This window comes from Pteronotus mesoamericanus, unplaced genomic scaffold (assembly GCF_021234165.1).
Source record: "Pteronotus mesoamericanus isolate MK-2021 breed Mesoamerican mustached bat unplaced genomic scaffold, CSHL_Meso_final scaffold_1186, whole genome shotgun sequence".
Lineage (NCBI taxonomy): Eukaryota > Metazoa > Chordata > Mammalia > Chiroptera > Mormoopidae > Pteronotus > Pteronotus mesoamericanus.
In genome coordinates, this window is record NW_026555302.1 from 9639601 (window position 1) to 9665697 (window position 26097).

The following is a 26097-nucleotide window of genomic DNA, read 5'->3' on the forward strand; positions in this document are numbered from 1 at the left end:
TCAGCTTTCCTGTGTGATCTGTTGCCTTGATGCTTAATCATTTGATTGGTGGCCCTTTTGACAAAGAATATAGCCAGTTTCCTACATCTCAGTTATGTTTGAAACTGTTTAAATATATCACTTTTTATAAAAACAGTTGACAAATTTCAGGTGTGGGGGAAAATGCAGTTTATTTCCATGTTTATAGTAAGTTTCCACTTCCGGTGAAGATAGTGGCATAGGCAGATATAGCTCACCTTCTCACGCAACCATATCAAAATTACAACTAAAATATAGGACAACCATCATTCAGAATTGTCAGAAATCGAGTTGAATGGAAGTCTAATAACTACAGAATTAAAGAAACCACATTTATCCAGACTGGTAGGTAAAGAGACCGAATAGGCTGGTCCCACACCCACATGTGGTGGATAAAAATTCAGGGGGGGGATACCTCAGGAGTGAGGAGTCCCAGCCCCCACACCAGTTCCTGCAGTCCAGGGTTCCAGTGCCAAGAAGATAAGTCCCCATAACTTCTGGCTGCAAAAACCATCAGGAATTGAGTTGGTGGAAGAAACTTCTAGAATCCCAAGCAGTTCCCCTTAAAAAACCTGTACATGATCTTAGTCACATTTACTTTATCTGAGCTCCAGCATCAGAGTAGCAGCTTGAAAGGTGCCATTAGCATACAAGGAGGAACTGAAGTATCAGGCATCAAGGTGAGAGCTGGGGGACAGTTTTCTCTCAGCAGAAAGGCAGGCGGAAGCCATTGTCCCTTTCTGAGCCCTCTCCCCACAGATCCACAAAGCTGGCAGGCCAGTGCCATATCTGAGACTCCATCAACCTGGCTAACACTGTTTGCCCCACCCTGGAGATCCCCTGAGACTCTCACCCACCCAACTTATGCGCCCACCCAAACTGTTAACCCTGGCTTTTCCATATAAATGGCTGATTTGGCTCATGCTTTACAACTTGCTAAATCCTGTCAAACAAGCAACAGCTGGCCTCAGAGAGCCCCGAGTCCCCCTTCCTCTTGCTTAGTAGCCTTAGGCTCAGCACTAGCAGCAGCCAGCTTAGATTCACAGTTTGGCTTCACCTGGGAATCTTCAAGCCCAGCACAAGTCATCTCAGATTCTTTATAGCTCGTGCAGGGTCGCCCCAGGCAGAACACAGGTGGAGGATGACCTTGGCCTGCACAGCCAGTGGAGACCTACAGACCATGCCAGAGCACCACCATCTTCCCCCTGCGTAGCTGATCCTCTATGGAGGGAGATGGGTGGTGATCAGCGGTCCCAGCCAGTCCTTACAGCTGACTGGCCTGGTTAATCCCTCGTATTCACCTGCCAACAGCAATCAAGGCTCAACTACAAGAGGAGGGGGTATGCAACCCCTACAAAGGGTGCACCTTGAGCACCCATCTTGGGTGATAGGAGAGGCTATGCCACTGGATCCTACAGGACACCTACTATGTTAGACCACACTACCAAGACACAGGGTCAAAGCAGCTCTACTTACTACATAGAAACACACACAGGGAGGCTGCCAAAATGAGGAGACAAAGAAACAAGGCCCAAATGAAGAACAGATCAAAGCTTCTAAAAAAGAACTAAATGAAATGGAGATAAGCAATCTATCAGATGATGAATTTAGTGAGGTGTTGGGGAATGGGCGAAGAGGTGAGGGGATTAAGAAGTGCAAATAGGTCGTTACAAAGTAGCCATGGGGATGTGAAGTACGGTATAGGAAATGGAGTAGTCAAAGAACTTATACGCCTGACCCATGGACGTGAACATTGTTCATGACCCACGGACATGAACAGTGCCTGAGGGAGTGATGGGTGGTGGGGAGCAAAGTGGGGAAAATTGAGACAACTGTAATAGCAAAATCAATTAAAAAAATCATTAAAAAAATAAATCTCCATTAATTTCAAAGGAAACACATTTGTATATATGGTATTTAAAAAACTATGAAATTGAATTTATCATTGTAATAAACTTTCATAAACCACTTGTTTTAAGAATTACTCGTGATAGTGGATAGCAGAATTGCATTTTATATAACAAGCAAGATATTTGTTATTGTTGACACTGTTACAGATGTGTCACCCATTTTCCTCCTTTTGCCTCCCACCACCCAATAAACAAGATTTCTTACAATTCTCTTGAATTTAACTGCACAAGCAGGTATGTTTTTAGTTAATTTGTTTAGCTTTTATTTTGTTTCTGTTTCAGCCAAGCTGGTCACCATTTATTATTTGTTTATATTTCATAATTAAAGCAACTAAAATATTATATTGTGAAATACGAGATCATCTCTTTTGGATAAGATTTGAAAAGCTCTCTAAAAACTATTTTTCACTTGAGTTATTTTATGATCTGTTCTAGATCCTAACTATGTTTATGCTTGGGAACAGATTTGATTAAATCTGTCCAAGATGAGGAACGAAGGACTCACTGTTTGAAAGTACTTAAATCCTGAGTCTCAGTTACGTGGAAGTACAGTACTTGTATATTTTAAAAAGGCAACTATTTGTCTTTCTTCCCTTTTATCAAAATTTACTAGAAATAATATTATTCTCTATACTTTTTGGTCAGTATTTCTATTAAAATCTTGTTTCAACCTATAAAGAACCTTAGTATCCTGGGATATTACAGAAGAATACTGTACAGGCCCTTCACAGCTCAGTATATTAAGAGTGAAACATAATCAGAACATCAGAAAACAGCAATAAAGTCAAGCAAAAAGTTAACTTTTTGGTATGAGAGTAAAGAATGAGCTAATGTAGCTAAATAATAGCCTTTGTTGAAGAGAGGGAGTTGCCTTGTGTAATAGGGTAGCGACAGAAGAAATAACAGACTTACATCATGAAATCAATCCTTTTGACAGGTGGCATTTTTATTTATATGTCAATTTTTCTCCCTGCAGTGTCTTTGGACTATTATTTTGATAAGGTAGTGTTTAAACTTTTGTATATTAAGAACTATAGTTTGGAAAGGGCATATTAACTTTTAGTAATACAGCATTGGAATGCTGTTGATTTATTCGTCATGTATGTTTGTAGGACAAGAATTTAGGGGTCATGCTTCTCCCATGAAGGTCCTAAGTTAAGAATAGGATTTCAGTTCTAATAACTATCCTTTCCCAGATACAGTAACATTTTTTCCTTCAGTGACATGAGATTGTGGGTATGGAAAGAGTTGGGATCGTTGAATAGTTGGCATCAATTTAGTTAAGCTGCATAAGAATCCATGGGACAGTAGCTGAGATAGCAGTTCAGTTGAGGTTGTTGTACAGATGAATATATTGCATTGCTATATAGCCATATTTTATTGGAAGGAACATTGGCTGAATTGTGCCATAATCAATGACATTTAATGAAATTCCTTTAAAATTTTTATAAAATTAAGTAGGATTTAAAACTGCAATGAAAAGTGAGCATCTCGATGTGTGTTTTATGGGAAATATTTTTAATGTGTACTTGTTTTCCTTACTCATCACCAGATCCAGAAAGCTTCTCACTAAATTATTAACTAACCATTAACTGGTCTTTGAAAGAATATCACAAGTAATCCATAAAGAAAAGTATGTCATGTAGGTATCTGTATTGATTTATGAATGCTTGACATATGCAGAGTGCTACCAGCATATCATCTCAGCCACTTATAAACTGGCTAACTTTGAGCAAATTACGTCCCCTCTAATCCTCAGTTTCCTCATGTGTAAAAAGTGGATAAAAATAATACCACCTCATAGGGTTATTTTGAGAATTAAATGAGTTAATACATGTAGTGGTTATAGTTAATGAGTAGTCAGTGAATCTTAGCTATTATGTAATTCCTTATAGAACACTGGGAATTCTTATATATTCTCTAGCCTTGTGGCAAAGCTGAATTCATTGACAAATAATGTATGTGATGATTAATTTTATTCTTAATTCCTTTAGGTCACTTAGGTTTCTTGCTGGTTATATAACAACTTTATTGAGGATACAAGTTAAATTCTGTGAAGGTGAACAATGTGTTGTGCTTTGCTTTGAAGTAGCTTATTTAAGAACTTGTATAAAAAGTCAGAGAGGGGTACATTCCTAAGTAACTCTAAAAAAAGGGAGATTTTTAATTTTTCCCTTGTTTGTTTGTGGTATAAGAAACTGTATTGGGGGTTCATAAGTCAAAGACGATATTTGAGAGATTAGGAATGAAATTGGGGAAACAAAATGATAATGTAATGATTCCATTTTATGTGTATTTTATCCCTTTGTTACCACCTTTCTCTTAACTGCTTCAGTAATTCCTCTTGTATGCCAATTTAATTATTAAAATAGTATTAAATACTGTGAAATTCTGTCATCCCCACAAAATAGTAGGAAGGGGAATAGAGCTAGCATTTATGAAAAGATTAATTGGTAATTCTCTTTTCACTTATTTTTAATACTGCAAACCATTAAATCTTTCCTATGTGGTTACTAGAACTGAAATGAAAAACATGTCACGTTTCTAGGGATGGAAGAACCACGGGCAGGCAGAATGTGCAGCTGTGCACATTTCCCACCCCTTGTCATTTGAGGCACCTTCACTGTGACACCATCTGGACAAAGGGCCCCATGCAGAACAGTTTGGGGGCCTTTCAAGTGCACCTCTTTTCCTTGCTAACAAAATCACTTTAAAAGTAGAAAGAAACAAGTTCTGAAAAGTTGTCATTATAAACGTCACAAGGATAGGTAATAGTCTTACTGACTAGATATATACTTTTTTTCTTAGTATTGAATTTGACCGGGATTGTGACTATTTTGCAATTGCTGGGGTTACAAAGAAGATTAAAGTGTATGAATATGGCACAGTCATTCAGGATGCGGTGGATATTCATTATCCTGAAAATGAAATGACCTGCAATTCCAAAATCAGGTACTTAACATTATTTTCTTGGCATAACGCAGTGTGTATACAACAGTTCGGACCTATAATTAGTGTATTTGGCTGTGTATAATGCACTCACATACATAATGTGGGCCTATGTTTTTGGCCCTAACATTCATGGAAAAAAATCTTTCATTTTAATTTTTTAATTCAATTTTGTATTTATTTATATTTAGGTACTTGTTTTTTGTATCATTGTATTCCAGGGTATTATTTTGCATACAGATATCGTTATTGCTTTCTAGAGTTACACTTTTAACCTAAGCATAAATAAAAGAATTAAAAACATTTATATAGATTTGAAATTAGTATTACCTATGTATAACTTACATCCTTATTTTTCCCTCAAAAATTTGGGCAAAATTTGCCATTATATGTGGCAAAATATGGTAGTATGAGTTTGTTATTTTACTTTTCTATGAAACTCCTTACTTCATGGTGAACACTATAATTGCCTACAGAAGATACATCAGAATATCTTTTTTATAGATATTGGTTGCTTTTCCACTGTGGTTATCATTTTTCAGTTTGTCAAATGAAAGCTGTTTTTCTTTCACAAAATCAAGATCTCTGTTGTAAATGGCTGTTCATGAAGTGTTGAGAAAAGGGTTACTGTAGCCTATAATTAATGTCTGAAAGTCAGGAATTTTTCCCCTGATATGCATGTCTCTTAAATATTATAATCTTTTACAGTTTTAGGAAGTTTTTTTATAAGAATATTCTGTTTCTTTTCACTGAGGGCATAATATTTAAGTTTCATGTCCTAGGGGTTAGAGTTCATAGTGAGTACAGTAAAATACTACCTTTTTAACAGGACTCAAACTTGGGATACTGTTTACAATCCGGGAACTGGGTGCTATTTTTGATCTGCAACCCAAAAATCTTAGAGGAATCCTGGAATCTGCATTTTTAAAATAAGCTTCCTAAGATGGTTTCATGGCCACTGGCTTAAAATGGAATGATGTAAGGAAGATTATCTAATAATAATTTAAAACTTTGCACATTGCCCAGTGATCCTCGCACCTTTTTTATCTGAGTGAATACACATATAGTATGTGTGTGTGTTGAATAATGTTAATAATGTATCAGGCATAACAGTCTTTGTAGAATGTGTTTGCTGTAGCTTTCCTTTTTGTTTTCTAATCCACTCATGCAAATGGTAGGCCCACAGTCTGTGAGCCTCCTCATTTATCAGCAGTGCTTCCCACTGAGAACTCATTGTAGTTTTTGTCCTGAGTGGAAAGGATGTGATGTGTAGAAGACAAAACTTTATTGAATTCTTCTTCTGGGCAAGCATTGTCCTAACCAGACCTATGAGGTAGTTCCCTGTGTTGCCCTATTTTATACGCAAGGAAGCTGAAACAGAGAGGTTTGTGAACTTGCTTTAGATCACACGGCTCTAGGGGCGCCAGGCCTCAGACAGAGGTAGTTTGGCTCTACAGTATGTGCTCCTAACCACTTCGTGCTCCTCATTTATAAAACGGAGGCCATAAGAGTAGTGCCCATTTCATAAGATTGTGCTTTAAATAAAGCCACGTAATATGCTCAGCACATACGTGGCCCACCCATATCAAGAATTTATAGTAAATGGTACTGTATTGAAAATGTGGATCAGAAAGTTTACCCTTTATGTCTTGACACGTGAAAATATGGCAATACTCTAAGTATCTTGGAGTAAATGGAAGATGCTTTTCAAGGCAGGAAGCTGCAGGTTTAGGACTGAAAGAACCAATGTGTAAGTGTGCCTAAACGCAGTTTGGAGTGTGGCAATAGTGAAAAGTGAATAAATTACCTAAGCCACAGCTAGTCAGTGGCAGATCTGGAATTTGAACTCGGTCTATCTAAATTAAGTTTAGCTTTTAACTGTTGCATGTAATTTCACCCAGAAATTCAAGTAAATGTATTTAAACATGCAAATTAATTCTTCCAATCTCTGAAATTCAGCATGAATGTAACTAGTAGAGAGCAGAAGATTTTTATTTTGTTCATATGCTTGGAAGTCATCTAGGTTATTTGCTTTCAGAGTGGCTCGTTGATGTACTATATGCTTTACTCTATGCATGATTCACATCTGTGTGTCAGCATAAACATACATTTTTAGATGTTGCATTCTCAAATATGGAGTGCTTGAGAATAGCAGAAAGCATAAATGTTAAAAGTTTAATTCTTGCAGTTAAATGCTTTAATTGGAATTTCAGTCATAAGATTCTGTTGGTTAAGATTTTCTTGGATGTAAAGTGAAACTCAAGTTAAACTAGTTTATTGGCTTTTATGGTTTGGCACAACTGGCTTCAGGAGCCTAAACAACCTGCTTAATCTCTCTCGTTCTGCCCTGGCATGCTTTGTGCCCCCTTGGCCTCTATTTTCCTCATCCATAGACATACTTTCCTATAGTATCAAAGATGGCCAGTGGCAGCTTTAGGCTCATATCCATCTTCCAGCCAGTGACCAGGGTGAAAAGTGGTGCCACCAGGTATTACTCAGTAGTTTCAATAGAAAATCTGGGGATTATTTGGTATGTTTCTTTAGAACATTTCAGAAGGGTTCTAATCTTTCTAGACACATCAAAATCCTTTCTGTCTGTCCATTGTTATTTATTTTTACATAAAGTAAGGCTTAAATATATGCATTTCTTTTAGCTGTATCAGTTGGAGTAGTTACCATAAAAACCTGTTAGCAAGCAGTGATTATGAAGGCACCGTCATCCTATGGGATGGATTCACAGGACAGAGGTCAAAGGTCTATCAGGTAAATAAGGATACTAATTATTTGTTTTAAGAATCACATTTTTATTTATTGTAAAGCTTTATATGCTTTATAATTAAAAATTTAAAGTCGCTATGTAGCATTTTTTATACCTATATACAATTAAATAATGCTTTCTGAGCATCTCTCCAGACTTTCGCATTTGCAGAATGTATCAAACTGTCGTAAGTATATCTGATATATAAAATGCTTTGGAACTACTTTGCATCTCTTTTGTTTTCATAGTCTGTTCTCTCTCCTCCTACCACAGCAATAAATTGGTATCAAGTGGTTTTTGTTTTGTTTTGTTGCTTTATTTTAAGATCTGTATTCTGTCTGAGACTACTTTGTCTTCCTTCTACATGCAGGAGCATGAGAAGAGGTGTTGGAGTGTTGACTTTAATTTGATGGATCCTAAACTCTTGGCCTCAGGTTCTGATGACGCAAAAGGTACTCTTTGAGTCACCTCTTTTTCTCCCTGTGTCCCCTTTATTTTATTGTCAGAGATGCAGATATTTATTGAAACTTACAATAACCCTTTGTGCTTACTGATTGTTCAAAAAAAAAACCTAAACCCAAAAATCTGTTATCTCTTTTGGAATGAAAAAAAAATGAATATACTACATCTTTATTGTAGTCTTTACTGGATTCATGCCAAATGGTGACATTTTTGTAACCAATTTCTTTATAAATACACCATTGAATGAACTTTTTTTCCCGAAACATTTAGACAGCTTTCCGTTCTTGAATTATATTAAATTCCCAATCCATACTAAAATCTTTAAGTAAAGTTAATCCTCTTTCAAGGCAAAAGTTTTACATCTCTTTCTGCCACTTTAATTGACCTTTCTCTTCTATTTTTTTCTGGTATATTTATATTTACTATTCTCTTTTTTATCCTTGCTATCCTGTTTGGCCTGGTTCTTCTCACCATTAGATTTATAAAGTCCTATTAACCATTATTTTATCTTAGAGTTAGTAGCCTTAATTTCTTTGTTTTTTTCCTTCCTCTTTATGTGTAATTGCCAGAAGTACTAATTGTTGGAACCATTTTTACTTTTTGTAACTTCTATTTACAAATTACTGTATTAGTGTTTCTAAAAAGATTTTAAAACTTTACTATGCCTCCTCCCTAATACTGGTTTCAACCCCAAATACACATTAGAATCACCCAGAGAGCTTTTAAAAAACACCTATACTTGGACCTGCCTCATGTGTTGTCCTGGTGGGACACTGGGACCAATCAAAAGATGGATGGGAAGGTTTTTGTTGTTGTTTTTGTTATTAATTCTATTATGCAACCAGAATTCTGACTTATATCCTGAAAATACATTTTCCATGTGTATTCTAGTGTCTACCAAGACGTTTGTGTTTAAAAATGACATGATGGTTGCTCTCTTTCAGGATAGCAGCTCATCTTTCTGCTTGTGCTTTCAGATGCTTTCCACTCCCTAATCATTACAAATTTCAGTGTAGATCACTGGAATGAATAAAGTTATGGGCTTTAGTTGTGGAATGAGGTTACCTCTTACTTTACATTGAATATCTTTTGTTTTCTGACCTTGAAACTAGGCTCTCTTGGTTTCAATTCACCGTTCTATTGCTCAGTTGTTCTGTTTAAACATTTTTGGTCCTAGTAAACCAAAATGCTTTAGAGTAGCACAAAAACACAGCTATAGCAATAAGCAAACTTTCGAGGTAACAGAAGCATTTTCTAATGTATTGTTTATTCTTTTTGTATGTTTTATTGTCCTTTTTTCTTAGTGAAGCTGTGGTCTACCAACCTAGACAACTCAGTGGCAAGCATTGAGGCGAAGGCGAATGTGTGCTGTGTTAAATTCAGCCCCTCCTCTAGGTACCATTTGGCTTTCGGCTGTGCAGGTAAAAAACACAAGCAGATGTGTCATCTTTTGGTGTTGGTTAAGTATCACGTCTAAGAAAAAAGAATATTTTAAAACCCAGTAACTTTGTAGGTTTAAATTGTGTTTTCAGTGGTAGACTCTAAATTAGAAGTGTGTGTTATGCCATCCTCCCTCATTTCTTGCTGTGCCTTCATTTCAGTATTTTGTGACCAAAGTTCAATACATAGTGATGGGTTTGTTGATTATTTTTGTCATTGTTCCTCTAAGTCTTAGAATGTGTGAATTAATGCTTATTCACAAACTTAGGTTTGAATTGATATTTAAACCATTAAGACAGGAATCTTTCCTTTTATATTAAAGGAAACAAGTTAATTAATTCAATTATTTATTGAGTGCCTATGATGCACAAATTGCCCATTAGGGACAGTGAATAAAATACTTAAAGTCTTGTATCATGGAGTGCTTGCTAACATACTAAGTACTCATAAAATGTTAATTATTAAAATAATAGCAAAGAGCCTGGGTTGGTGTGGCTTGGTGGATTCAGTGCCGGCCTGTAAACTGAAAGGCTGTTGGTTCGATTCCCAGTCTGGGCACATGCCTGGGTTGCGGGCCAGATCTTCATTTGGGGGCGTGCGAGAGGCAACTGATAGATGTACCTCTCGCACATTGATGTTTCTCTCTTTCCCTTTCTCTCTCTCTAAAAATAAATACGTAAAATCTTTTTAAAAAATAATAGCAAAGAAATGTTTGCTAAATTTTTTTAACTAGGGTGATCAAATGTCTGGGTTTGCCTGGGGAAGTCCAAGTTTATACTTGAACCATCATAATTACTATTATTATTAGTGCCTTCCATCATTGTCAGGCGATACAGGGTTGGCAGAGCAATTGCAGGAGTCACTCAGCTCTTAATTGCTTTGTCTTCTGTGTCTGTTTTCTCCTCTTGGATACTTACTAAAAGAAAAAACACCTGCAGTTTAATTTCTGTATTGTGATCTCTGGGTTTGTTTGGGTTTTTTTCATTATTGATCATCTCAGTTTTTTCTTTAATGGTTTAGGACATTTGTAAAGTTAGGTGGAAAGACTGTATAAATGTTTAATATGAATATAGTGTTCTTTTAGAATAAGGCAAACTGTTGAATGGTTAACTTGTGCATTTCTCATGTTGATGTGTCATGTGTGTTCATACGATGAAATAAAATCAAAACTGGTACCTGTTTATACTTAAAAAAAAAAAAAAAAAGATAACCTACCACCATATCATGAGCACAGTATCAGCTTTTAAAAGGTAAAAGTACACTTGAAATCTTAATTTGTCATTACACCTTTTCCTTATTTCAAAATAGTATTTGCTGCACTTGAATACTGACATAATTTCATAGTTAAATTCAAGTAGGGTATGGACTGACATGTATACGTGGGTAGAATTCTTTTTCTATTAGTATATAGAATTTATTTTTCATGATTAAGTGCTATTCTTTTCCATTTGAACCTACTTCTCCCTTATTTTAATTTCTGTTTTGTCACCAGCTAGAAATGTGACCTTGGGCAAGTTGATTTAACTTCTCTCCCAAAATTCCTTACCATTAAAGTAGAGATAGCCCTTCGGGGCACTTAAGAGGATTATGAAAGAAAGGTACTATGATAAAGCTGTAATAATATAGTAGTCAATAATTGTTTTGTTATTTCTGTTATTAATATTTCATTAAATTAAAATAGTTGATTGAGTTATAATGTTGTTTTATAAACATACTAATCATTGGCCATAATTTAAGAATAGAAGTTATTATCAATATTTAATACATACAAATGCCAGATATGAGCATCCTCAAAATTTCTCTTCCGTGGAGAAGGGAAACCTACTTTAAAAATACTTCAGCTGTCTGGCACGCAGTTCTGTCCCCACTGTTTTAACTTTTCATGTATTTCAGTTCATTTTTGCATTTACTTTTCCATGTAAGGCTTAAGTTTTTTTTCAACATTGTTAAGGTAGTATATCTTCCTACACATTTTTATGAGGTATTTTCCTGTTTATTTGGATTATTTTCTAGCTTGAATGAAATTTTACAGTTTACTTCATTTAGGCCCTAGAGCTCAGGGGCGTCCAACCTGAGGCCCGCGGGCCACGTGCAGCCCAGGATGGCTATGAATGTGGCCCAACACAAAATCATATATTTACCTAAAAACTTTTTTTTGCTCATCAGTTTTCATTAGTGTTTGTATATTTAATGTGTGACCCAAGATAACCCTTCTTCTAGTGTGGCACTGAGATGCCAAAAGGTTGGACACCCCTGCTAGATTTTTCTGGTTAATTTTTTTCTATATATGTTATAAAATTTGTTTTTTTTTAAATAAAATATTGTTTATTCCTTACTTTAGATACTATTTGCTAAGAGTAGATTAAAAACTGTTGGTATTTGGATATTTGTATCATGTCTAGGAACCTTATATTATTATATTATTAAGTCTAGTTGCTTTGTAGTAGTCTTTTCAATTATTTATTTATACTCAATAATGGCCAAAAGTGATGATTGTATTTTTTTTTCCTAGTGATTTACTGCATTCTCTCACAAGGCAGTGTTGTATGATAACAGAGAGAGTTACTTCCCCTGTATATTTCATCTAGTTGAGTTCACTTTATTCTTTTGCTTTTTGGGAAAATAGTCTTACTAAAATCAAAATATTTTTTTACTATTTCATAGGAGCACCTTTAGTATTTTATCCAGTGTCTCTTCAGCCCCAATTGTTATAATCATATGATTTAACTTGTTGACATAATGCATTATGCTTATACATTTTCTGATACTGAATTCTCTTTATGTTTCTAGATAAAACTTTGCTTGAACATAATGTGGAATTCTTTTGATAAATTGTTGCATTTCATTGCTGATATTTTCACATCTATATTCATAAATTGTTCTGTAATTCTCTTCACCTCTTAATCATTTTTAATATCAGTCTTTTGTAATTTTCAGTATACAGATCTTAAACTTCTCTTGTTAAATTTATTTTTAAGTATTTTAGTACTTTTAGTCCTTTGTGAATGGAATTATTTTCTTTATTTTTGGATTGTTTGTTGCTAGTGTACAGAAATAGTCAATTTTTGTATACTGATCTTGCATCCTACAGTCTTGCTACTCTTGTATTTTTTTTCTCATAGTTTTTTTGGGCATTTCTTTGGATTTTCTACATTTAGGGTAATATCATCTGTGAATTAAAACACTTTTAATTCTTCCTTCAATGTGGTTTTGCCCTTTTGCTTTACTTCATGAGCTAAAAACTTATGTGCAATGTTGAATGAAGTAGCAGAAGGGACTTCATTACCTTAGGAGTAAAGCATTCAGTTCTTTACAGTTAAGTGTGATATTAGCTTTAGGATTTTTGTAGATACCCTTTATCAGCTTCAGTAAGTTTCCTTCTATTCCTAGTTAGCCAAGAGTATTTTTTATGAATGAATGTTGGATTTTATCAAATGCTTTTTCTGTCCCTTAAGATGATCTCATGGTTTATTGTAATAATATGGGGTATTTCTTCTCATTCTTCTTTCTTCTTCCTTCTCCTCTTCCTCCTCCTCCTTCTTCCTTCTTCTTCTTTCTTCCTTCTTCCTTCTTCCTTCCTTCTCCTCTTTTATGTTAAACCACTCTTACATTTCTGGGAATAATCTCTCTTGGCCATGGTATAAGGTCCTATTTATTATAGTTATTGGATTTAGTTTGCTATATAACCTTCTTTTCTTGTGTTGTTTTCTGGCTTTGATAGCAAAATAATCTTGGGCTCATATCTGGTCTGCCTGGAAAAAGTCCAGCCATTGTTAATATAATGAGAATGGTTTGAACAATATCAATATAACTGGCAGCCAAGGAAAGTGGACTGGAATGTGCATGTGTAAACAGTGACGACTTCACTGTAGCAGTCAGTGGGGCAGTAGACGCTATTGAGTGAGCATATGAACTGTGTGGCCATCGCATTCAAACGACTGAGCAAGTACAGCAACAAATCTGCATCAAATTTTGTGTTAAGCTTGAACATTCCTCCACGGAAGCTGTTTGGATGATTCAGAAGGCCACACCTCTCGGCAACTGGTGATTGGCAGCTTCATCACGACAATGTGCCCACTCACACATCACATCTCATGCAGAGTTTTTTGGCAAAAGATCAAGTCACGCAGGCGACTCAGTGACCCTACAGCCTGGATTTGGTGCCCTGCCACTTCTGGCTTTTCCCACAACTAAAATCACCTTTGAAAGGGAAGAGATTTCAGACCATCAGTGAGATTCAGGAAAATACAATGGGGCAGCTGATGGCAACTGGCAGGCTGTGTGAGGTGCCTACTTTGAAGGGGACTGAGGCATCATTGTCCCACATACAGTGTTTCTTGTAATCTTGTATCTTCTTCAACCAGTAGCTCTATTTTTCATATTACATGGCTGGATACCTTCTGGACAGACCTCATAGAATGAGTTGGGAGGTGTTTCTTCCTTTGTTTACTTAATGAGTTTATGAAGGATAGATATTTCACCTTGATAACCTTTATCAGTAAAACCACCTGGACTTGGACTCTTCTTTGTGAGAAGATCATAAGTTTCAAATTCAGTTTCTTTACTTCCTATATCTTTTTGAAGTCAGTTTTGATAGTTTTTGACTTTCTAGGAATTTGTAAACTTAATTCATTTGTTGGCATTTGTTTATAACAATCTCTTGTAATCCTTTTAATTTCCATAGTGTTAGTTAATGTCCCTTTTATTTGTGACTGGTCATTTTTGTCTTCTCTCTTATTTCTTGGGCAGTCTTGCTAAATGTGTGTCAGTTTCTTCAAGGTGTGTGTGTGTGTGTGTGTGTGTGTGTGTGTGTGTGTGTGTGTGTGGTCTTCTCTCTTATTTCTTGGGCAGTCTTGCTAAATGTGTGTCAGTTTCTTCAGGGTGTGTGTGTGTGTGTGTGTGTGTGTGTAGGGGTGTATATGGGTTGCAGGTGCTTCTGGCCAGAACACCACCTACACTCTTGCTCAGACTTATTTGTTGGCAGGGTTGGAGGTCTGTAGGCTGAGCCTCTGGGAATGACTTTTGGCTCACCATGAGGACAGATAGGCTAAGAGAACTGTTATTTCTTTATCAGCCATTAGAACTGTGGAGGTCAAGAACATGATGCCATTGCTTTAATCAAGGGCTCAGAAATCTTTCACTGTAACTGCCAGAGAGCTAGAGACTGGACACTGCATCACTGCAACAGAGAACCTCCACATCTCTGCAGTGTTGCTTGCAACAGAAATAACCAGAATGACCACAAAATCTCTACCTTTCAAATCTTACCAAAGTGCATCCCATTGGTGGAATCTAATTCACATCCAGAAGCATATACTGCAGGGGGACCTGGCAGTATAGTTTTTAATTGTCCGTCTCTGTAAGCTGTGAACAGCACGAGGTGGTGAGCATGGATACTGAGTGTCATTGGCCTGAGCCAGCACAGTGAGGTTTGATGTGAGTTAAAGACTTATTTTTTGGCATTGAAATAAGGGTTAATATCAGAACAGGCCAGTAGTCCTTGCTTTATTCACTGCTTTTAATTGTACCTTGCACTGACTAAACATGCCTTTAATTATTTAAAAAAACAAACAAAACTGTTACTACTAGAAAACAAAGACTGTTGTTGAATCATCTCTTCGTTTAGAATTGAAACATTTCTTAAAATGTAGACTATTACCTAAATGTTTCTTTTAAACTATAAAACATCACTGTAACTGTACTGTTTATTTTGCCACTGAGAGCAATACAAAGTCATAATCATGAGGTTGCTTATTAAATACCATTTGTAATGATGAATTTGACATTGGGAATGGGCTGTACATTGTGAAACATTGCTTTTGGAGTTATGAGAAATAGATAACCAGTGTATGAGTTGCACACCAATTACATCTTGACTTCCTGCTGCAAGGACACTGTGGGTCCTACTTGGGCAGCCATGCATCATGCTAATTCTCAGCTTCCCTGCCTATCTGTGTCTTCATTTGCATCTTATATTTCTGTTTCGTACAATGAATTTATTTCTCTCTGTACTTTCACTTCATTATTTTGCTCTTTTCACCTTTTATCATAAATGATGTCTAGTTGATCTTTCTTTGTTGTTGATTTTTTTTTGGTTTTGTTTTATTTTTTGCTGGAGCTTATACCTTGAAAAGTTTCTCAAGGGAGACTATAAACTCACAAGCATTTCTGTTAAAATATCAAATCCTAAGTTATGGTCCCCTTGAAAATAATAGACCAAGAGTTTTAAACTTTAAAAGTTTTTAAACCTTCTTGTGATTAAAGTTGAGAAAAAGGCTTTCAATTTTATCTTCAACCACTTAAAATCTTTTCCTAAGTCGTAAGATTATCCAAAACGTGCTTTTACCAAAAGAGAGGATAACATTTTTAACATAAGGTTAAAGGTGTTTATTAATTGTCTGTTATTTGTTTAACAAGGACATACTCTTATTGTGTGGAAAAAGGTGTTGAAAAATCATCTTTTCTCCAGTTTACCTTCTTTAAAGCCAGTTCGGGAGAGCATTGTAAGACTAAAGTAGATAGAACTCCGAGAAACCTGTGGTTTTAATAAAATATTAGAGTTTCTTGCATGCTAACTTGAACCATCTTGCAATTTTTAAAATTGTATTAGTGTAACAGATAGGAAATACGGGTGCTCTTAAGGTGTTCTCTTTAAAATAATCATAATTCTCCCATCCAGGAATTAGTGATAGAAATCAAAGATAAAATTAGTATTACTCTGATTGAGGAGTGGCTTTTATGCTAATATATATTCACTGGGAAGGAATAATGTTCCTAGAACAAACGCACAGGAATTCGGAAATACTCTATTTAACACTGTTATCCACAAACATTTTTAGTTTTGGTTACTGTGAATTGTTACTGTCAGTAAACTAATCAGTTCATGCACTTAAACACCATTTGTTTTCCCATTTTCAGTACATTTTAGTTTTTGTGATTTGGTCTATGATAACTCTTAGGCTTCAGAAGAAAAGTAACCTGTGCGAGATTTTTATTGTTGATGATTAATTTATTTTTAAATATTAGTACTTTATTACTTCCCTTATTCAAACACTTTTAGTGGCTTCTCATTGCCTAATGAATGAAAAATTATTTTGCCTTCTGTTCTGGGCTTTCCATGATCAGCTTCAATATTCCACATCACTCACGTTGGTTTCTCTTTGAACATTTTCATCAAAAGAATTTTTACAAAGCTTCATCTTCCACAAAGATTTCTTGATTCTCATTAAAGCTATCTGAGGTTATCTTACATACGCAGCTTTAAAAAAAAAAAAAAGTATCTACATTTAAAATTGTTTATATTTTACTCACACAAATAGTATAAGATTATATCCCCATTCTCAGCTTTCATATGTTACAAGTGAAGCTTAAGTTCCCCATGATCAAACATTAGTAAACTATCTCCTCAAAAGTACTACTGTTAATAGTTTTACAGGTGTCTTTCCATAGGTAGATAGTGTTTCTTGAGGAGGAAGCCAATAAGTATTTTTCTTTATTTAGAACTGTACATATATTTTAAATCAGGGTGGATTCAAAAGATGAACATTGACATTTTATACAACACACAAAAATTTAGAATATCTTCAGATATCTGAGTCTGTTTCTGGACTACCTTCTACTCTCTTCCCTGTTCCCCCAACATCCCTGTCACCAAAATATGATTAATTCCTTTTAGCTTGAGACCCTGGTGTTTAGTTTAAGAAGCTCTGAATCTAACTTAATTCATGATGCAGAGTTAACATGGAGAAACTTGAGTAAGGTAGACATGTAATTGCTCAGGGTGACTTGTACTGTGTTTTCCTGTCTTAACTAAGTAATGGGAAACACTTTAGATTTGTTAGGTTTATAAATTGGCCTTGGATTTTATACAGCAGTTGCCAGTGGGGATGATGTCTTTTCCTTCATATTTAAATAATGATTCTGAGTGTCAGAATACTTATTTAATAAATCTTGATTTATGTTGTAACATTCATGAACATGCGTTTCAGTTATCTTTACTACATAGATAATAGGAGAAAATGACTATCAAGGACATTTTATTTTCCAGTTTCCAAGTAATTCGAGTAAAGGAAATGGCATGCATAAAGCCAGTATTCACGAAACAAATTAGTCTATTACTTTGTCATAAATAAAATCTACTTTTTAGAGTGCTAAAATCTAAAAACAACTTTGAAGCACCCAGTAAATTTTTCATCTGCTTATGAGTCTTGCCTTCCAGCCTGTAATTAGCACACAAGCTAGATCTTTTAAAAAACTGGCTTCACAAGAAATTTTATATTTGTATTAAATGCAGAGATATTTTTATGTCAGGCATCTTTTATTCAGCTGTTACTAATATAGCAGATATAATCATCATTCATTTTTGCAACTAAATTGAATAATCACTACAAACACTTGAGAACGATGAAGTACATGTAAAATTTCAAGGGAAACCATTAAAATAATAGAACCAAAGTACAAAATCCAAACTTATTACTTGGTAAAGGGGCAGGGTGAGTAAGATATTTGACTAATCCAAAAGCAAGCAAGAAAGGAAAGGTAGGGTGAAGCATGGAAGACTAGGGATAATTAGAAAATAAAAGTAGCTCATTGGTATAAATTCAGATACATCTATTTAATTGTAAATGGAAATGGGTTAATGGGTCTAAATAAAAGGCAAGAATTAACAGATTAGTTAAAATGTTCAAAATGCAATACTATACTCTTTGTAAGAGATACATTTAAAGCAAGGATAAGGAAAAAGCACATGAAACAGTTTTATTTTGGCACAGAACTAGATAGCTGATAAAGATTACATTGCATAAGAATTTGGAAAATACGGAATTTTCAGACAGTTGGTATGGGGAAATGAAGCTCTAATTCTGCCCTACAAAATACCCCAAACCAATTCCAGGTGAGCAGCACAATATAAGAGAGAATATCTTCATGATCTTGTAGCAGGGAATGCCTTAAGATACAGAAACAAACTATACATGAAATGTAGATAAATTTGGCTGTTACAAAATTTAAGACCTTTGTTCATCAAATAATCCCTGAAAGAAATAATTTCTTAGAAGTCATTAATTTGGGGGGAGATATTTAGAACATATGTATGACTAAGTATTACTATACAGAATACATGAAGAGCACTTTCAAGTAATTAAGAAAATGACAAATATACTCTGGTCTCGCTACTCAGCGTGTAGTCTGTCCAGTGGAACAAATGGAGAGTCCAGAAATAAACCCAAACCCGTCATGGATTGCTGGTGGAAATGTAAAATGGTCCAGTCACAGTTTGTCAGTTTCTTTAAAAGCTAAACACAAAATTACCACATTTCCCAGTAATTACACTTTTATAGGCATCCACCCAAAACCTGAATATGTCTCCACACAAAGACTTGAATGTGATTGTTCATAGCAGCATTATTAATGATAATTTTTAAAAAGGAAACAAATATCTCACTGGTAAGTGGACAGACAAAATGGGGTTGATCCATCCAGTGGGTGTTCTTAAGCAATAAAAAGAAATGGACTGCTGACACATATTAAAACATGGATGAATTTCAAAAAATATTATGTTAAGTGTGAACCAGTGTTGTAAGGATTCCATTTATATAAATTGTCCAGAAAAGGCCTATTCATAGATAGGTAGATACAGTAATTACCTAGGGCAGTGGGCGATAAATGGGCATATGGGATCTTCCTGGATGAGGAAAATGTTCATTAAATTTAGTTAATGTCATTGAATTTTATACTAACAATTTTTATTATATGCACAATGTCTCTCATAAAAGTGTTTTTAAAAAAGCAAATGTGGGAAATAAAATTATATAGCGTTATGTTTTGCCAGAAGCCCAAAATATTTATATTACCTTTTTAGTAAAGCCATCAAAATTTAGAGATTGATTTTTAAATCTCCAGTTTCTTTGAACCCTTACTGCTCTGTTTCTAGAGCCAGGATCATAGGAAGAGAGAGTGTGTGTGTGTGTGTGTGTGTGTGTGTGTGTGTGTGTGTGTTTACATTTTTTAGTGCAACCATATTTTCCTAGATTCAAGGGGGGAAAAAGCCATTGTATCTTTATTATCTTTGAAAAGAAGTCATAGCCCTTTCTTTTCTGGCTGTTATAAGTTGACATTGACCATGAAATATTTGAGAAAAACACCAAAACCAGTTGACATTAGCTTTGCTTTCCATTTCTTCATTTTTCTCTGTTTTTTGTTTTGTTTTAGATCACTGTGTCCACTACTATGATCTTCGTAACACTAAGCAGCCAATTATGGTATTCAAAGGACACCGAAAAGCAGTTTCTTATGCAAAATTTGTGAGCGGTGAGGAAATTGTCTCTGCGTGAGTATTGCTCTTTTCAGAGGTTGAACTTAATGCAGAGCTCTGTCACACTTTGCCATTTTGTAATGTCACTGTGGACCTATGTAAAGAGTAGCGCTGTGGTGTATGCACTTTTTCTTAAGTAGTAGTTTTTATAACTTGTCTAATTAAAACAAATGCATATTCTGATCAGTATTACTCATTTTAGTATGTTATTTGTGTATAAAATCCTGATTATACTGATTTTTAATGGCACCCCTTAAATATTTGAACTTCAGATTGAATTTCAGACACTGTCTTTTCCTTAAGTGAGAAACAACATAGTTGATGGAATAGAATGAAAAGTGTTTTATTTAAGTCAACTAATACTACTCTACATTGCAGTACTCCAGTATTATTTTTGCTTTTAAGTAATATTTGGATGACTTTTATGATTCCATGTTACTTGATTTCCCTATGATTTAATGGTGAGTTTTACATATGTTTTGAAGAGAACTTTTCAACTATGGATGCTTATACCCAACAAATATCCTTTTAGAAACTTCTGACCTAGAGAGTCATAATATTATAGTTTTTAGTTGTCTTTTATTTTGTTTGAAGGTAACAGGATGTCAACTAGACAAATAAATCTCAGTGGCCAAAATACTGCTGACAAAGCTTTTCTGCTCACAGAGGGTCCCTTCTGTCCTGGCTCTCTTTGTTTGGTGTTATCCTCGTAAATACCCATTCTTAACTCCACTCCTTTTCGTACCTGTTATTTCTTCTCAAGCTAAATGATGTATTGTTTCCTTTTTTCACTTAATTTCATATCTCTCTTAGGAGGTTATTAATGCCAGGTCCTTATACTTGGTATTCCTCACCACATCTACCTTCATGCTGGTTGCCCTAGATAAGAACTTGGTAATTTGATTTGAGTTACAAAAAGGGAACAAAAGAAAGTGGGAACTGAGCTTTACAAAGGGAGGTAGTATGGGTAATTAACAGTTTAGTTCACAAATCTAAATTAAGTGGTAATCAGTCAAAAAAGTGTCCATCATTACGATTAATAACAGTCAGTACATAATTGAACTTAATTTTATTAAGTTTAAATATGACAAATATATTTTTCTTTAATTTCAGATTTATAAATTTCGAATCTGTTTCAACTAGTTAAAGTATACATATACTTGGTTGTATATACTGGAAATCTCAGTTTGCCTCAATACAGATATGTCTGTATTTTAACCAATTTTTTATTCTTGGTTTTTATAAATCAAGGTGATTTTTCTCTTGGACATAGTGGATTTTATAAGTACTTAGAACAAAATCATTCATGAGTATATTTGGAAATATTAAAAGTAAGATTAAAATATACATATTGCTGCAACCTCTGAATTCCTTGGTCAATTATAAAATATATGTACACATAAAGGGATATTCAGTGCAACATTATTAAGCAAAAAACAAATTTAAAACTATATAAATACCTAAGAATAGATGTTATATTGAAACAATGATAAGAAGCAATAGAGAAGTATTTCAAGAGTTTGGGGTTTGGCCTCTGAAATAAGACAAGATTCAGTCTTGGCTCTGCTGTATTTACCAGCTCTGGTACCTTGAAAATGTCCTCAGCCTTCTAAATCTCAGTTTCCTCATCTCGAAATGGAGCTAATCACAGTACTAATCTTATGTTGTGAATCTTTAAATAAAATAATGTATATAAAACACTATTCTGTGAATGTTAAGAAAAAAGATGATTATGTAGCTATTACAGAAATGAGTTGTTTTACAGAAAAAAGAATGTAACACTAATGAGTGGAGAAACAATTTACAAAATAATATGGATGGTGTGTTCCAGCTTGTGTAACAAAGAGATAAAACGTGTAGTCTTATTTAAGTCCCTAGACTACCTGTATATGATATAATTACCAATGATTTTTATATTCAATTTTTGGGGGTAAATAACTATATTTGCATGTTATTTCAGTGAGATAACCTACTTGTATACACCATTCAGCCATTTTCAGGGGTGTCCATCCTTTTAGCATCTCTGAACCACACTGGAAGAAGAGTTGTCTTGGGCCATGCGTTAAATACATTGTGACACGTAATCACAAAAATATCTCATAATGATTTAAGTAAATTTATGATTTTGTTTTGGGCCACATTCATAGCCATCCTGGGCTGCATGCAGCTTGTGGGCCGCAGGTTGGACACCCCTAATTCCACCTTTGTAAGTACAACAAAGATGTGAAAAATAGTTTATATTCAGTATACCGGTACCATTCAGCAGTTAAAAAGTAAATCAAGGAAGTGGAACAATTGTATTCATGAAATTAGCACAACTGCCAATAGAGCTTTCTCATTTGATGGTTACCAATGACTAATGTTTATTAATGCCCAGGTACTACCGAAAGCATTTTTTAAATGATTTAATTTTGAAAAGATTTTATAAGAGTCATCCAATTCTGTAAGATAGGCATCATTCTATTTCACACTTAACTGATAAAAAACCACTGAAGCCAGAGAGGCTGTATAATTTTCCCAGGGTCAAAAACAAATTAATGGCATACTGAGCGTTCTAACTCGGTCTCGTTCCAGATTCTGCATTCTTAACCACCAAACTGGATTGTCTCTAATTAGTTATGAGTTTCATGCCATGAAATCTTAACTATTCTAACTTTTTGTGTTTACTTCAGCTCAACAGACAGCCAGTTAAAGCTGTGGAATGTAGGGAAACCATACTGTCTACGTTCCTTCAAGGGTCATATCAATGAAAAAAACTTCGTAGGCCTCGCTTCCAATGGGGATTACATAGCTTGTGGTAAGTTAACCATCTTTTCCTGGAATTTTTTCACAGGTATCTGCCACTGAAGCTGCTTTCAGTGGAACTCCACTGCCAGGTCAGGAAATGACCCGTTCACCCAGAGGGAGCACGCTGGCTTTTCCTGGGTCTCACTGCGTCAGTCCTTTCCTTTCTCTGCTGAACACTGACACAGCCTGACCACGTCAAGTAGTGTGAGGTTGTTAAAAGCTTTTAGTTGTCCTCCACTGTAGCAAATTTCCATATATACCGTGGAAAAAGCAGGAAAAACTTCTGCCAGTGTCCTAATTTTGAAGACATTACTTGTCTTCTTGAGCTGGATATTCATTTTCCCCTGTAAAGTGGTTTCTTCATTAAGCAGCTGGGGTAGTCTTAATCTGCTATTCTGGGGCTTTTATTGTTGGTAACTTATACTTCTTTAAATCAGAAGCAGAAAAAATCAAATTAAGTATTGTTCAAATGCTCTAATATATCTAATGCTTGAATATATGAGTTTTCATCAGTACCTTCAAATGACTTGGCCTTTGTTGAGTAAAGTGGACTCTCTCCACATGTATATTGAATGTAAACCCTGCCAAAACAGGTCTCTGCATGACCATAACTTTTCACAGACTGATCAAAACTACTGGTTTCTAGACCACTCACCTAATAGAGTAGTGCCTTTACTGGGGGGTGAGAAATAAATTTTGTAGGTTATTAAAATTTGCCTTTATAGGTGCAATAACTCTTTTTCCTCTCCAGATGAAATCATTCTAAATATAATTAAAGATTCATGTAATAGTAACACTATTTTTAATTTTCTCTAGACCTTTCCTAAAAATCATTTTTATATGGTAATTTCAGCCTTAAATTACCATTGTTATTATATCATTTAATAATGATTATTTCTTTAGATTAGTAAGGTACAGCTTTTTTCTATGAATCCTTTTCTGACATGATTCCCAAGAAATCCAGTGCTCTGGTCTTTCAAATTTAACCATAAAAGATTATTAGTCTTTGAGTTTAAACACTGAGTGATAAATTACCTTATGAATGTGATGTCCGAATTCAGAGTTATCGCATTCTAAAATATTATTTTTTTATTTTTTAGGAAGCGAGAACAACTCTCTTTACCTATACTATAAAGGACTTTCTAAGACGTTGTTAACTTTTAAGTTTGATACAGTCAAAAGTGTTCTCGACAAAGACCGGAAGGAAGATGATACAAATGAATTTGTTAGTGCTGTGTGCTGGAGGGCACTGCCAGACGGGGTAAGTTTTCCTACCAGTTTCTTCACCTTGGTGTCTTACATATGCATTATATTTATGTATACACAGGTGAGTTTTTAAAGCTTAAAATATAAATTGATACGTGATATGCATTACCTTTTTTGCTTAGCCTTGGATCATTAAAGGAAAGAGGCGTTTTAGGTAGTGATTGAAACGTCCCTAATGGAACAGTGTCATGCTGACGTGATGTCTGTCCTGGGTACCCAAAGCAGTTTATGTGTGCCTCTTTTAGTGCCATCATCACATTGTCTCTCCTGTAAAACTGGAAGTTTCTCTGCAGTATACACTGTTTGTTTTTCTCAATGACCACATGCAGTGTATGCTCAACAAACACTTAGCTGAACCTAATATTGTATTAGGAAGAAAAAGTTTTGATGTAGATAAAGGGGAATGGTCTCTATATACAACTAATTAAATACTACTGGCAAAATTACTCTACAAAATACATTTATAGAAGAATACTTAAGCATTTAATTTCTTAACAAGAAAGTTGCACTTCTCAGTTGCAAGAAGAAAATGTTTTCTCAAATTTGTCACTTAGTCATACATTTTAAAGTACAAACTTTCTAATTTTAATGAAATAATTTACTTGATTTTTTTAACTATTATGTATTCTTTAATGTTATCTTTTAAAAAGTAGCTTTTTAGGTGCTTACTTGGTTGGCTTTATTTTGGACACAAAAAATTTTTTATCGATGGGTACTGTAAGATAACCTGAGTTCCGTCTTGCTTAAAGATTTCTTACTCCATTTCCAGTTTTGGTAGTGGCGAATGGAATGATTTGGACCAGTCCTCCTTCTAAGTAGAAGTAGAAAAGTTGGGCCAAGTATATGTATTTTAAAAACAAAATTATCTATTTAAAGAAACAGGAAAGTAAACAAGATAGAAAAGAATTACCAGCCTAGGAATGTGAGCCTGACTTTTGATTATACTTGCTGCCTGGGATCATTGCCAGTTTTGGTGGAGTGCTCAAGAGCACTTGTGGTAGCTTCAAAGGGGCACAGGCATTGCTGTCTAGGGCTCACCTCTGTATCAGTTAACTCCCTTGTTTTAGGTTCCCAAAGGGCTGTAGTCTAGGGTAAGCCAGTAGAAGATAAGCTGTAACAGTAATTGCAACTCAACTTCAAATCATACCAATCCCGTAATTAAAGGGAGGCGATCTTGGATTGCTAGTGCCCACAGGATGCAAAATTAAATCCTCTCTGAAAGAGCTTCTAAAAAAGATCATCTTAGGGTTTCATTTATTAATTCTTTTTTCAAAATTACAAAGGTAATGACTAGGGCACAATAAGAAATAGACATAGGAAAAAGTAAGGCAACATGAATAAATCCAGCAAAAACAATGGACAATAGAAACAAAATCACAGCATCTCTGCATATTGGAGTGATCATACATAGCTTGAAAATATCCATGCTGATGTGATTAAAGACAATATTGAAAATTTTAACTGGGAACTAGGGACTTTTAAAAATGAAAATTCTAGAACTGAAAATATATAATTACCAAATTAAGAACTCTGGATATGTTGAATGGAAGATAAGACACAGTTGAAAACAGAATTAATGAACTTGTAGGTAAGTTGGAATAAATTCTACAGAAGGAAGCATGGAGAGACAAAGTGATGAGAAATACAGAAAAGAAATAGAAGATGAAGTAAGAAAGATTAATATATTCAATAGGTGACCTAAAAGGCAGGATGAGAAATAATCCTCCTGAAGCAAATAATAGAAAGGATTGTTGTTAAGAACTTTACATAATTGATGAAAGACGTCAAGGCAGAGATTCAGTAAGTCTTTGGATCCCAGAGAGTAAATGACTTGCAGTTTCCAATGTGAGTATAAGGTTAATATCCAGCCTGAACCTTCAGCAGACCTAGGCCTGCCTGAAAATCTGACCTTGGGCCTGCCTTCTCATAGCACTATTTTATGGAAATAAACTTAGTTTAGACAAACATGGAATGCTGTGTGCTAGGAACTAGTTATCTTAAATTTTCTATGAAACGTCATCTGTGGTTTTGCATCTGGAATGAGAGGACTGTGAGTAGGCATACTGGCCTTACATCTATGCAAAGTGAACAATGTAAGACTGACAAGAAACCAAGGCACGTCGCTATAAGGGGGTGAACAACTTGCACTTTAAATGTCCTTGGCAACTCTATGTTTTCTTTGTCTGAGTTGGGGA

The 26097-nt window shown here is 35.0% G+C and overlaps 1 protein-coding gene across 3 annotated transcripts in view; it reads left to right on the top strand.

The window, feature by feature from the left end:
- COP1 (COP1 E3 ubiquitin ligase) overlaps nucleotides 1-26097 on the top strand; it is a 118637-nt gene that overhangs the window by 70326 nt on the left and 22214 nt on the right. For all 3 annotated transcript variants that reach the window (XM_054587726.1, XM_054587728.1, XM_054587727.1), the window contains 7 exons: nucleotides 4737-4880; nucleotides 7532-7640; nucleotides 8006-8087; nucleotides 9402-9518; nucleotides 19747-19864; nucleotides 22522-22646; nucleotides 23737-23897. In XM_054587726.1, the coding sequence (XP_054443701.1) occupies nucleotides 4737-4880; nucleotides 7532-7640; nucleotides 8006-8087; nucleotides 9402-9518; nucleotides 19747-19864; nucleotides 22522-22646; nucleotides 23737-23897 (856 nt within the window). The remainder of the gene's footprint in view (nucleotides 1-4736; nucleotides 4881-7531; nucleotides 7641-8005; nucleotides 8088-9401; nucleotides 9519-19746; nucleotides 19865-22521; nucleotides 22647-23736; nucleotides 23898-26097) is intronic.